The 14,302-nt window shown below is 38.9% G+C and overlaps 1 protein-coding gene across 1 annotated transcript in view; it reads right to left on the minus strand.

Annotated features, from left to right (window-relative positions):
• LOC139739448 (nesprin-1-like) overlaps positions 1–5,727 on the minus strand; it is a 104,835-nt gene extending 99,108 nt beyond the window's left edge. The window contains exons 1-2 of the mRNA XM_071650061.1: positions 5,631–5,727; positions 1,021–1,323 (exon numbers count right to left, since the gene is read on the minus strand). Coding sequence (XP_071506162.1) covers positions 1,021–1,117 — 97 coding nt within the window. The 5' untranslated portion in view covers positions 1,118–1,323; positions 5,631–5,727. The remainder of the gene's footprint in view (positions 1–1,020; positions 1,324–5,630) is intronic.
• Positions 5,728–14,302: the final 8,575 nt, after the last annotated feature.

Genomic DNA, 14,302 nt, shown 5'->3' on the forward strand with positions numbered 1-14,302 from the left:
AATCTAAGTGTTTGAAACATGAGCTACTGTAACTTCCCTGATATGGAACAAGTATATGATATTGGACTTCTGCTTTTATATCCTTGATGTAAAACCAAAATCCTAACATGATCACATCTTTCAATGTAGCAATTTATTGGCAAGCAATCAGCCAATGCTACATATGAAAATATAATTCTAAATTCTGTTTATGCATTAATGGTAAGAACTTCAGTTGTAAACCTGATAATAACAAGTGAAGAACTTGCTATCAAAGTTCCTTGTTCTTTTAGAGAACCAATCAACTGTAACACACATTCACACAATCAGACATATATTACATACATTGTCTCAGAAAGTACTGCTTACCCTTGAACCAAAACCTCAACAATAGGTTCCAATTTTTAAGAATCATGTAACAAACTCAAAATCCATGACTACATTCAAATTCACAGTCCTAGTTTTGTAATAGCAAATATATTAGCCTGACAACCCCCCCCCCCCAGAAAAAATGGAGGTTATTATGCTGTCAGTTATATGATGGCAGATTTAAAAACAGCACAAACAATAATGTAGTAACTACACTGATCAAAAACTCATGTTCTGTAACTGCAATTTGAATCATTAGCCTACATGATTTACACTCTCAGTAACATAAGACTAAAATGCAAGGCATACGAGGGTGTACACATCATGTACACATCAATTACTCTCATTCATACATTTAAGTATGAAACCAAGTGGTAAAATCTGCACCTTACCAACATAATATATATGAACACATTGTACAATATAAGAAATTAAACATTGGGACCATAAAATACACACCTTGGCACATATGGCAGAAAATAGACAACCAAAAAAAAAAAAATGTTTCATAAAACAATTGGTCTGGTCACAGAAACACTATCATATCAAGTCACGCTTGGATCTCTTTTCAAACTACTGGTGTCCGTCATCGGGTGCCACTGTCTAACATAACACCTCCTGCCATGTTAGCAATAACATAATGAAGTGAATGATATAATTATCACCACTCACCTGCAAGTTTTCTGATCGTGCTGGCTATCTCAGCATTTCGCAGTCCTGTAAAGCCTTGTGGACTCCCAAATCCGCGGTTCAGTTTCCGAGAAGCCATGTTACATAATCCTCATCACTTTATAACTCCAACAAGTGCAGTGGCTATCCTGTCCCACAGAGGGGGGATATATTCCAAAGGGTCAATGAATAGAGTCTGAAACAGAGTCGTAGTTTGCGATCGCCGCGTGCCGAGTCACACTTCTTGACATCAAAGGATCACATATTTTTCCCACTATGTTCCTCATGATGTTGGAATGATCACAACTTTATCACATCAGTGACAGGGAAGAAAGCAAAAAACATTGAGGGTTAAGAACAAGCTCCATAAGAAAAATACCGGTACATCAAAAGTTGTGTACATCTTTTTTTTAAATAACACTCAACATGGAACATTCTTCTTTGGTCAGTAATTCCCCTTCATTTTAGAATATTTTTCTTAATCTTCATCCAAAGGACAAGAAAGAAATTCCTGATGCATATTTAATTCAGAGGGTGTAATAACACTAATGACATCTGGCTTATGATATGGGTACAACAGGGATTTAGGTGACAGAATAATAAAAATTTTCCCCTCCCTGTAACCTCCACAGATGAGAAAACAGGTATACTGTAGTTCGAGCAAACAAGTATTTAACTCAAAACTCGACCTTATGAATACAAAGACACAACTACCTATACAGCTCTCTCGTGCATTCAGTACACAGGCATTAACTCACCCTGGACAATGGGAGAGAGAAAATCGCTCAAATGGGCTAAAATCAATGAAACATGTGCCATTTCTTGCACAAACAAAGGGAGGGGGGCAGGGCACTCTTTCTCTCTGGGGCTTTTGTCCAGCTTAACTTCACTTGAACACTGACTTAAGTTATTAGGAGGTTATCTGTGTAAAACCCAAATAAAGCTGACTTGTCATGTACCACACACATAGAATATAATACCCATGATGTACCGTATATCAGGTACCTCTTTTTTTGATTATCTGGATTTCATCAAATGTAATTTACACTTTTTGTCTATCTTTGAAATACAAAAATTCCAGTTACGTTAACAATCTTAGCTAATGACATGATCGTCACAGTCTAAGTCTTTAAGGAAACCAAAATGCTTCATTCGCATTCTAATGGTTTGATTACACAACACTCTGTGCAAGCACAGGACACAAAATGTACACTCTACAAGTGTCAGAGTTGTTAACTCCAGTTTACAGGGCTGTACATCAGAACTGTTCCCCACAGCCAGATTCTCTCAGACAGCTTAAAAACTAATCCGCATTTAATAATACAACATACTAAAACTAAGAAGCCAGCAAGCTGAAAATAATTATGGCCAGCTATTATATTTCTCTCTATCTCAGGTATTTATCTCTCAGGGTCCCACTATTGTTAGGACCTAGTCTGGGGTACTCTGTGAGTACAGTGACACCTGTATGACTTCAGATCAGTCTTTGTTCCAAGAAATCAATAAAAGAATGAGGTCTAGGGTCTGTTGTGTGACCAATAGGTTTTGTGAAACCAAATTCTCTGTGTTCTAGAAACTGATCTGGTGCAACCAGATGAAAAACTAAAAGGGCGTATAAAATGTAGTCATCATGGTTATGTCATAATGTCCAGCTACAAAGTGCATAGATTAACTTACCATAATATGTGTATAAAGATATATATATATATATATATATATATATATATATATATAGGTAAACAGAAAGAGACAGGTAGAAATATATGTCTAACAGGCTAGAGAGATGATAGTGCACACATAGTAAAATGATAAAGGGGGAGGTTTCCTCCCTGGGTACACAAAACAAATGCACTATGCAGTAATCTCAAACTGTTGGGAGTTTTAGCCCATTCAAATTAAATCTTAATTGTTATATCACTGTAAATATTCACATGGGACCTACTGATGAAACAAAACACAGATACAGAAAAAACACTTCAAAATTAGACCCCCTTAATGAATTTAGAATGTTGCTAGTTTGCTGCTGATTTGAACTGTAATTGTAAAGTGTGTGAGCAAATTTGTTCACTTCCAAATATTTCATTTGTCCTGATAACTGCCTCTTAGGCCAAGTAAAAAAAGAAACCAGTTTCTCGTCCTCGCGCGCATCGATTTTGGCCGCCGCATCGATTTTTTTACTATTTACTATTTTCAAAATGGCGCTGAAAATACCAAGAAATTCATAATTCTCGTCCAAGCCCGCTCCCCGCCCGCATCGATTTTCAGTTGCCGCATCGACTATTTTGATATTTACTATTTTTTCGGCCGCCGAAAAAAAAAAATCGACAATTCACCTACCAATCGTGATGTCTCATTTCTAATTACGCCTTGCGTCCTCTACTTAGCTGGAGTACAGCTGTAGCTTCTGTAGTGCGTATGTAATAACGCATGCATTTCACACTGCGAGCTCGGCAAGAAGGAATGACCCACAAAGCAGTCGAACTGTAGTTGGATGGGCGCGCGGGCCTGGGCTGTGATGTACAGCGCACTCGGTACGTCGTGAACGCGATAGCGGCAACATTTTTTGGCGAACAATCGCTGATATTCCACGCACATTTCGCGCATTGTTCGTATTTTTCCCAGTTTCTCATATTTTAAGCGGATTAATTGTACTGTACAAATGCTTGTGAGGATTGTATCGAGTTTGTATGTATACATTTTCATGTCATTGTGACTATGTGCATGTGTGTGCAGTGTCGGAAGGTACGATGCCAGTGCAGTGGCCGTGCCGGCCGCGTATGCGTGTCTGTAGCTAGCTGTCGGGGTCCCCATCCCCCGGGGGGCGTGTTTTTTTTTTAGACGGCACAGATTGGGGAAACTAAAAATCTATCGGGGACCCTATCCCTAAACCTAACCCTAACCCTAACCATCAAACCCTAACCATCAAACCCTAACCCTAACCCTAACCCTAACCCCAACCGTAACCCTAACCCTAACCCTAACCCTAACCATAACCAAAAACCCTAACCCAACGTTTTTCCCATAGGTTTAACACGCGCCATGCCCCAATCTGTGCCGTCTTAAAAAAAAAACGCCCCCGGGGGCCCGTTGCATAAAACTTACCGTTGAATTTCAATGATAACTACCGTCAAAATTAGGCGTCACAGCCAATCAGCATCAAGGATTACAAAATTTACCGCTAATTTGAAGACTTACCACTAGAAAGGAGCGGTAAGTCCAGCGGTAAGGGTTTTATGCAACAGGGCCCAACCAGAGTTTTTATGCAACGGATTTTACCTTCTTAGGTTAGCAACCTTAAAAACTTCAGGTTGGGCAAATCCCAACCTGAAGTTTTTAAGGTTGCTAAAAAAGTTTTATGCAACGGGACTCTGGTCTGTCAGCTGCCTGCACGCACGCAGGAACACATTCGAATGTGTAGAGGCCCAAACACTGCTCTGTAACGTTGCATCTGACGGCGATGTATTGTTCTATTTTGAAGAGAAAATGAATGCGCTTTTCCAGCAAATGTAGAATTATTAAATGGGTGTATCTACAAAATAAATAACTTTTCCACAGATTCTCGTTTGTCTCGTATTTCTGCGGGATACTTTTCTTTACGATGTAAATTCACGGGCACGGCCGTGAGTCGTATCACCTGTAGTGTGATACAATCATTCATCATCCAAATGATGAGTGATTATCAAATGTATTTTAGAACATGAAGAAACATCTTTAAATGTTTAATGCCATAATGCCATATCAGTATCATTTTGACATCCATCTGCAATTGTACCAGCCAGTTTCCAGTTGAATGTGCTACATATTGTGCTGTGAAGAGATGCAGATGCATACCAGCTGTTTGGACACAAAAAGTCACAAACACCAATGATAAATAAAGCAATGTTTTGAATATCATGGAATTTATTTCAGTCGTACATTTGTTGATAGAATGTTTTATACCTGTTTCAATTAATAGCACAATACATCAGAATTGCAAGTACACTGGTATCAGAAATGCCATTACAACACTAAATACCAGTATTAAGATTGTCATTTTCCCTTGACATCTGTAGTGGAAAGAAAAAGCAAATGTATTTCTGCATGCATGAAGTTTCATTTCAAGTATAGTACATATTATATCTATTTGTTTGAAAATGCACAGAGTGCAGGCAAGACATACACTTGGGACCTGGTCTCTCATAACACAGATACCAGAGTGATATTTCATTTCATAAATTGGATATAGAACATAGTAAAGCCCTCTCTCGTTACCTTTCTCAGAATTACCGGACGAGAAACACATATTACTTTCATTTTGACAATCCTCGAAAAAATAGTACGATATCAAATAGTAAGGACCTCCCTCATCGCCTTGCTCAAAAAACCCGGACGAGAAACTACTTTCTTTTTTTACTTGGCCTTATATAGGCCTAAAATAACTGGGTGACAGGAAAATACTACACAAATATATAGATAATACTTTTACAGTATGGAAAAATTAAAGAGAAATCGAACGGAAAACGTGTAGCGATTGCAAGATCACAATTTTAGGACAGGGCAATAACATTCGGAAGACAACAAGAGCATATCGTATCATACGACCATGTACAAATTCTATAAGAAATTGAACTCACCGGTTTTCTCGGAAATAGCTTCCTTGCGTGTACAGAATGATGAGTCAAAACGGTATGATCCTAAAAATGAATATGAAAGGAAAAATGATAGTCCTCTTGCAACTGAATAAATACAATAAATCATTTACGGCTATAACATCATCTCAAATCATCACGATGAAATGCAAAACACTCCACGCTGATGACGAGCCTGAGATGTACTGATGGATAATGCGGCTAGCGAGTTTTTATGGATCATCCTCACCGCATCTTCACCGGCACAATAGGCGATCAGCGACGCTGCGACAGAAGCGCTCGCTGTGAAAACAACTGCCTGTAGAAAATAAACCGCGCGTGCGACGGAGATCGTACTCGACAGTCACATACACACACTCTCACATAGTACACACCCCACACATTATCACACACAGCGGAAGCATGCTACATCGCGCATCGCATACATACGACAAGCCTTGTTTACAAATTCGCGCTTCATGTCGATTTTTAGTCGGAAGGTAGCGCCCTTTACAAAGGCGTTGCAAACATTGTTGACATTTTCGTTGTTTTTATAGACATAAAAATACTAGTACATGGTGTAAATCTCGGACTACTCAAATGATTACTGGTATGACTCTTGCTGTTTCGGGGTCTGAAATGTAGAATGACATACTTTATTGATATGCAGGGATAAGACTATTTCCAGCTTCAAAATGAATGAAAAAGAGATATTACATCTGAATCCATAACAATGATCCTAGTAGATCATTACTATTACTCGTGAGTAACTTATTTATGTAACTCATTTATTATGCGACAGCGCGCTACCTAGCGTATCAAAGGCGCTAAATGAGCACTCCCGCGATCTCAGATTCACTATATTGTTTCTAAAAGTAAAACATGAAAGAACAAAGATCTCTTTCAGGCGTTATATAAAACAAATAATAAATGTTTTTCATTCGTGCAATGGACAGAATATTTCATTCGGTGAAAAATGAACTGGTTGATCCATTCACCTCATGAAATATTCTGTCCATTGCACTCATAAACATTCAATTGTATACCGTTACCTGCATGCATACAGCCATGTGCGCCACCAAAAAAAAAGACAACAAAGAAACAAAACAAAACAAAAACGGTAGCCCTTATTGCTAGTATACATGAACTTAATATTTTCATTATTATTACTATTATTGCTATTATTATTATTGTTATCATCATCATCATCCTCATCAATTCAATCATCATCATCATTATCATTTTTGATTAGGCCTATTACGTATGTATTACTGTTATCATCATTATGATATTATTCTCATTGAATGTCATAATTATCATCATTAGGTACCCTATGTTCATCGTTATCATTAGGTCATCATTGCTTGAAGCGATCGAGTCTCAAATAATATGAATTTTGTGCAAATGCGGATGCTATTCAATTTCTGCTTACTGTAACTCATGTAGACTTGTGGATTCCTGAAAACTCATCTTGATAAGAAAATAATGAATTTAGTCAGGAGTCAAGCTGTCATAGGACCTATTTCATGAACAATGAATAAATAAAACATTAAACAAGAGTATCATATCATCTGTGAATTTCAAAATTAATTTTTCGAGACTGATAATTATCCCAAAGCCCCCACCCCCATGCAGTTAGCAGTGATTTTAAGGGTGCTATTCGTTAATCCGAAACACACAAATACCCTATACCTAGAGGTTTGTTAATTCGAAAATGAAAAACTTTGAGGGTTCGTTTATCCGAACATTTGTGGCTTTATTCCGAAGGTTCGTTATTCCGAAGGTTCTTAATCCGAAAATGAAATAGGTTTTGCTATTCCGAAGGCTCGTTTATCCGAAATGATGTAGGGTCGGTAACGAACCTTTGGAATAAATAGCTTTATTTCATGTTCATATTAATGAACCTTCGGAATAACGAATCTTATTTCATTTTCGGATTAATGAACCTTCGGAATAGCAAACCTCATCACATTTTCGGATTATTTTCGGAATAACGAATCTTCGGAATAACGAACCTTCAGAATAACGAACCTTCGGACTAAAGCACCTTCGGAATAACGAACCTTGGGAATAATGGAGCTGTATATTCAATTTTAAACCCTGGACTCGGTGCGCATGGAATTTAATCATGAGCTGGAGTGGGGGTCCTGTCAATGTACTGTATCAAGTCAGTAAGCTCTCATATTGTGTAAGAAATTGGTGACTTACAGTAATGTCAGGTGAAATTTGCGCCAAGTATAGCTGAGTGTCTACTCATCACGGAGAACCCTGAGGCTGATGTTTATTAATAGGAACTGTACAGTTCTGGTCGAGGTGAGGATTTAGCTTTTAACGTTTTGCGAGATATCCAGAAACCACTCTATGAGATGTCAAAGAGCATGCAATCTAAGGGGTACAAAAGTTTATTTGGTGAAAATCGGTTTTGAAATGGCTGAGATATCCAAACACAAACTGAAATAACGAGATCCTAAAAAAAAAAGGAGTGGCCTGTCGCCTTTTACTATTGTCACTGTTTTGGATATATCAGTCATTTGAAAACATATTACATCAAATAAACTTTGAATCCTTCTTAGAATTACCTGCTCTTTCATATTTCATAGGAGATTTCTCATTATCTCACTTAGGAATGTTATAAACCTGAATCCCCACCTCAACCAGTAAACACTACTGTACAGTCCCTTTAAGGTCCGAGTATTTTCCTTTTCTTCTCTTTTATTCCATCTTCTTGCTGACCTGAATGGGAAAAATAATGTAATAATTAGCTTCGTCTTTTCTTCACTGGTATGTGAAAGTCAAATAAGTTATTCTTCAATGATGATATCAGAAGTATAAATTGGCAGAAAATGATAGTAGAATACCAACGGCACAATATGCCTTCACTTGGTTTTCATCTCACCTCCCTGGTCTCACCTCCCTGGTTTGACAGACCTATTGGAATACCTCGGTCGATGCCATCCAGCGCGCCAGGGTGCTTATTGAAACAGCGCCATCTATCGAAGAGTTTAACTTTATTGTCGGTCAGCAGTTCTAAGGCCACCGGTCATACCAGGGAGGACTGCACCTCCCTGATTTTACTGTGTTTCTAACACCTCCCTGCTGTGTTCGTTATGTACGTGGTAATTTGTTTATTGACTTTTATCGCACCTAATGTACGCTTGATACAGAGTAATTGCATATTTTATCACAATGTACGTAGGTATTCATGTAGTGAGTGAATTGATAAGTTTGACATTTACATATCTACAAACCCGTTACAAACGATTCGGTGTAAAATCGGCAATGAATATCAAAGGTGAACTTATGCTTTTGTTATAGCCTATCAAGAAAGAGGGGTAAGCTACTCCATATCCTCAACGTAATAAGGACAGGCTGCATAAAAATCTATGGAAATTGATGATCCTGGTAAACACGACGTCTTAACCGAAATTTTATATGAATTTTTACTTCTCTGCAATGGAACTAGTTCTGCCTTTTTTCTTCTCGTCAATCTCTGGCATTATTGTCTCGATTATTATTTTTTTTTATTCCAGCACTCTGCAGACAGAGCTCAAGGAGTCCACTTCAACAAGATTCTGATGCATCATAATTCTAAATATGTTTTCTTTTTTTTTCACTTCAAAAATATTTCTGGTGCATCATAATTTTAAACATGTTTTCTTGATAACTTGTCAAGTAAGACAAAGTTACACAACTATTCAATGGGTCCATCATTTTTTAAATAATATCTTTCGTCCTGCCAAACGTCTGCTTGACACTCTTGTGATATCAGTCATTAATGTGAAGATTTGGGCATTTTAACATGAGGCATAGTATTCGTTGATTAAGTGAGAGTCGGTCCTAACAACTGTAGCTGCACCATTGCAGAGCATCATTTAGCTCAAAGACGCCCTCTACAGAATTATTCGTCAACATGCCTCGGTGAGTGTCGTTAGCGGCCTGGATCTGTACGGACAGGGCAGTTCTGGTAAGTGGTTATACAGTATTTGTCTATGTCTGCAGAATAGTAATGACGCTGTGTAAAGAATCGATAATACTGGTATTCATATCATATTCTCAGTGGTTACTTTCTGATGAATGTGCTAAAATAAACGGAAAAAGCACGATTATCTTGCAGCTGATGGATCGAATTCGTTCCGGTTTCGTCGATGTTATTGGAATCTTATACCGTTGCGACAAAATTCGGCAACCAGTGTGCACTTGACGTTAATAACATTTTGGTTTGAATGCCTTCACAAGAGAATGTGTTTGATGCTACATAAGGCATATAGTTTTAAAGCATAAAATCATTTGAATCGGTTGTGTCAATTTTTCAAAAGAATTCAATCCATGGAGTCGGCTTGTTTCGTCTAAATCTGTAGTTTTGTAGGAGAAGCAGGTGTAAAATCCATTCAATGATCATCGGCACACCTCGTATTCGTCTCCTCCCTCTACTCTTTTTCTTCCATGTATACAGTGCACATGATGCAGAGTCACACACGCACGATACAAGCACGAAAACACACTATACTCAACATAGTTAATATACAGGTGACTTGGAGACCGACAGTCTTCTTTCGGTATATCGAAATTTCATTGGAGTCGAACAAATTATAAAGCGTTTATGTTAATAATAATTTTTGGATCTGAATGTGTATTTCGTTGTGACGAAATTTCGTTGCAACATGTGTTCGTCATATTTGGAGTGCACTGTACTTTACAAATAAGGATGATGTGTACTTATACCGAGTAAAATGTCACCGGGTAATAATGATGATGATAAGTTCTTATTTACCTAGGGTAGCCTCTTCAGTGTTGCCACTGCTCTACCAGAGGGCTGTGCCATCATTATTACCCTAGCGTTGCCAGGTACCCATTTATACACCTAGGTCGAGAGGGACACAGTGGGTAAAAACATCTTGCCAAAGGACGTTCAAGCACTGGGCGGGATCCGAACTCGGGTCCTCCCATCGGTAGTCGGGAGTCTTATCCTCCTATGCCACAGCGCCCCCACCGATATGCATCACTTATTACAAAAACGACAATGTAAACCGCTGTGCTCTAAAATTCTTCCCGTCCTTTTCTCTCCTTCTCTCCCTCTGTTCCCCCTTCCCTCCCTCTATCTCTCTTGTTCCTCCCTCCTTTCTCCCCATTCCCCAGTTCCCCCATCTCATTCTTATGGTGGCCGTGAAGTACGCTCGACAACAGGTCATGTGCGCAGTGAATTTTGCGTCCAGGTCGCGAAATTCGCGATTTGGGACGCCAAGTTCGTGACTCGGGACGCGAATTTCATGACCCGGGACACGAACTTGGCGACCGGGGACGCAAAATTCGTGTCCTGTGGTCGCAAACTTCGCGACTTTGGGTCGCGAATTTCGAGATTTTGGATCGCGAAATTCGCGACCCAAAGTGACGTGACCACAGGACGCGAATTTTGCGTCCCCGGTCGCCAAATTCGTGTCCCCGGTCGCCAAGTTCGTGTCCCCGGTCGTCAAGTTTGTGTCCCGGGTCACGAACTTGGCGTCCCAAATCGCGACCCAAATTCCAAATTCGCGACCTGGTCGCAAAATTCACGGCGCACATGGCCTGTTGTCGAACGTACTTCAGGGCCACTATACAACAGTTTATAGTGTATATACCAAAGTAGGCTTTATGATTATGCAAATCATGTTGTACTCCTGAAACCAATGATAGCTCGGTCACAGTAATAGTTCACATTTTAGTTTTTTTTTTTTCTTATTTGGCACTCTTACATCATCTGGTCTTATCTACTATCCGTTCTCCGTTTCTTTTTCACAAACACTGATTACTCGGGGCTTACAGCCAAACAAGCTTGCTTTCATGTAGGTCCCACCATACTTTTCTTTGATCAACCCCATCTCGATTTCGAATTTGACCAGTTATTACATATGATTACTGTGTTATCACCATGTATATTGTTGTGTTTTGCACATTGTTTACAAGTTGAAATAACTTGTTTGATTTCTGTTATAATGTCCATAAATGAGAAGTATGGAAATAAAATGAATTGAATTGAATTGAAAATCTCTCCAAGCCAGTTCTCAGTTGTTTACAAAAACCCGAGTCTGCACCATGCACAGACTTTTCAAAACATGGATTATTATTTTTTTTAATAGAAGAATGAATGCCTTTGGCTAAGTTTGTAAAAAAAAAGAAGACACGTTCATCTGTTTATACATTCCGATGTGCATCTAGTTCATTCATACCTGAATAAAATTATATAATAATAATGTAGTTTTCGTGAAGCCCTATCCAGTTTTTCAATGACTCAAATAAAGGTCTATTACTAAAGAAGTTCTGCAATGACCTTTAAGTGCTCAGATTGTAACTGTGTACTGACTTATTCACCATTCCTTTTTAACAACTCTAACGTTCATACACATACACATACACAGACCAGGGAGGTCACCTCCCTGCACAGACCTACTCATTTCATACGTAGATTATTTCACGCATACACATAATACGAGAGTCTGATTCCGCCAGGCTTGCATCATGCAGATGCGACAGCTGATGTAAATAATTATGCTGTTCAATTCCCTCCATCTGGTTCCACGTCAAAACATGTGTGATTGATTTCTGTATTCTGTGTCGACAATACTTGCCCCCATGCATTCCAGTGTTGTTTTGTATATCAAAGCACGTGTTCCTATACATGTACGTATTGTATACCCTCATATTGAGCTTGCACTGTGATTTGAGGCTATGTTGCTGAGAACACTGTCTCACGTATTGAGGCGTGATTTGGATAAACACGAAATGGATCAAACATTCACCTGGCCTCAGGATTACTGAATTTGTATACATTTAGCTATCATGATGTAGACTACCCCTCTTCTAATTCTTCCTCTCAATTTCTCCCTTCCTCTTCCCGTCTATCATATACATTTATGAAACCTACGAAACCTAAGAACCTAACAACACAATTTATGCATATGTATTTTGTAAATAGATACTGTAATATCAAATGAAACCAAACAAGCCGTGGTGTCATACGCGTATCTATCAAAAAAAAAAAAGATAATGCGCTGTGCTGTCTTCATGTGATTTTGAGGACATGGTTATAGGTATAGATTGTACCTGATTATACGCAAAATGGAAAAAAATATCAAGGAATGGCAAACTGTATCAAGCTGATGTTGAAGTGCAGCATTTATCAACGCTTTATTGTTTTGACTGCAATTAGCAATTAGGCCAATAATCTTGCCACTGTGTGATATCTTTCCGAGGGGTATACCACTTTCTTATTGATTGTCCTTACTGCACAATGACGACAAAGTGGACAACTGACATAATATATAATTATGTGTGTATATATATATATATATATATATTCCACAAAGAAAATTGGTCTGCTCGGCATCTTGAAGATAATAAGTAAACGAATCAGTAGAAAAAGAACGCCGTAAAAAATAATAATCAATCCTAGATCTTGAAGATCTTAAAAACGGAGCATAGCTCTCAAATACTGAAAGGTAAGGTCACACTCTTCATCAGTGCCCATGGTGTGACAAAAGATCTTAATCAAACCCGTTTCTGAAACAGACATGAAAACACGTCTGATCATGGGCAGACGGATTTTGAAACTCACCTTTCAAAGAAGTCACTGCGCTAAACAGATGGAGGTAGCGCACAGTGTCCATAGTGACGCATCCAATGACGCGTAGTCATGACTGCAAGATGACATGGCAAATCTCCGGCTCCAAAACAGTGAATCTGAAAAGGGCCTCATCGCCAACAGTCGGAAGAGTAGCAGAAAATGTACACAGTACAGAAACGTAATAAGAAAATTGGTCTGCTCGGCATCTTGAAGATAATAAGTAAACGAATCAGTAGAAAAAGAACGCCGTAAAAAATAATAATCAATCCTAGATCTTGAAGATCTTAAAAACGGAGCATAGCTCTCAAATACTGAAAGGTAAGGTCACACTCTTCATCAGTGCCCATGGTGTGACAAAAGATCTTAATCAAACCCGTTTCTGAAACAGACATGAAAACACGTCTGATCATGGGCAGACGGATTTTGAAACTCACCTTTCTAAACAGATGGAGGTAGCGCACAGTGTCCATTTTCTGCTACTCTTCCGACTGTTGGCGATGAGGCCCTTTTCAGATTCACTGTTTTGGAGCCGGAGATTTGCCATGTCATCTTGCAGTCATGACTACGCGTCATTGGATGCGTCACTATGGACACTGTGCGCTACCTCCATCTGTTTAGCGCAGTGACTTCTTTGAAAGGTGAGTTTCAAAATCCGTCTGCCCATGATCAGACGTGTTTTCATGTCTGTTTCAGAAACGGGTTTGATTAAGATCTTTTGTCACACCATGGGCACTGATGAAGAGTGTGACCTTACCTTTCAGTATTTGAGAGCTATGCTCCGTTTTTAAGATCTTCAAGATCTAGGATTGATTATTATTTTTTACGGCGTTCTTTTTCTACTGATTCGTTTACTTATTATCTTCAAGATGCCGAGCAGACCAATTTTCTTATTACGTTTCTGTACTGTGTCCATTTTCTGCTACTCTTCCGACTGTTGGCGATGAGGCCCTTTTCAGATTCACTGTTTTGGAGCCGGAGATTTGCCATGTCATCTTGCAGTCATGACTACGCGTCATTGGATGCGTCACTATGGACACTGTGCGCTACCTCCATCTGTTTAGCGCAGTGACTTCTTTGAAAG

The sequence above is a fragment of the Diadema antillarum genome, unplaced genomic scaffold (genome assembly GCF_040938485.1).
Source record: "Diadema antillarum isolate AM-2024a unplaced genomic scaffold, OU_Dant_1.0 scf00000029, whole genome shotgun sequence".
In the NCBI taxonomy this organism is placed as follows: Eukaryota; Metazoa; Echinodermata; class Echinoidea; order Diadematoida; family Diadematidae; genus Diadema; species Diadema antillarum.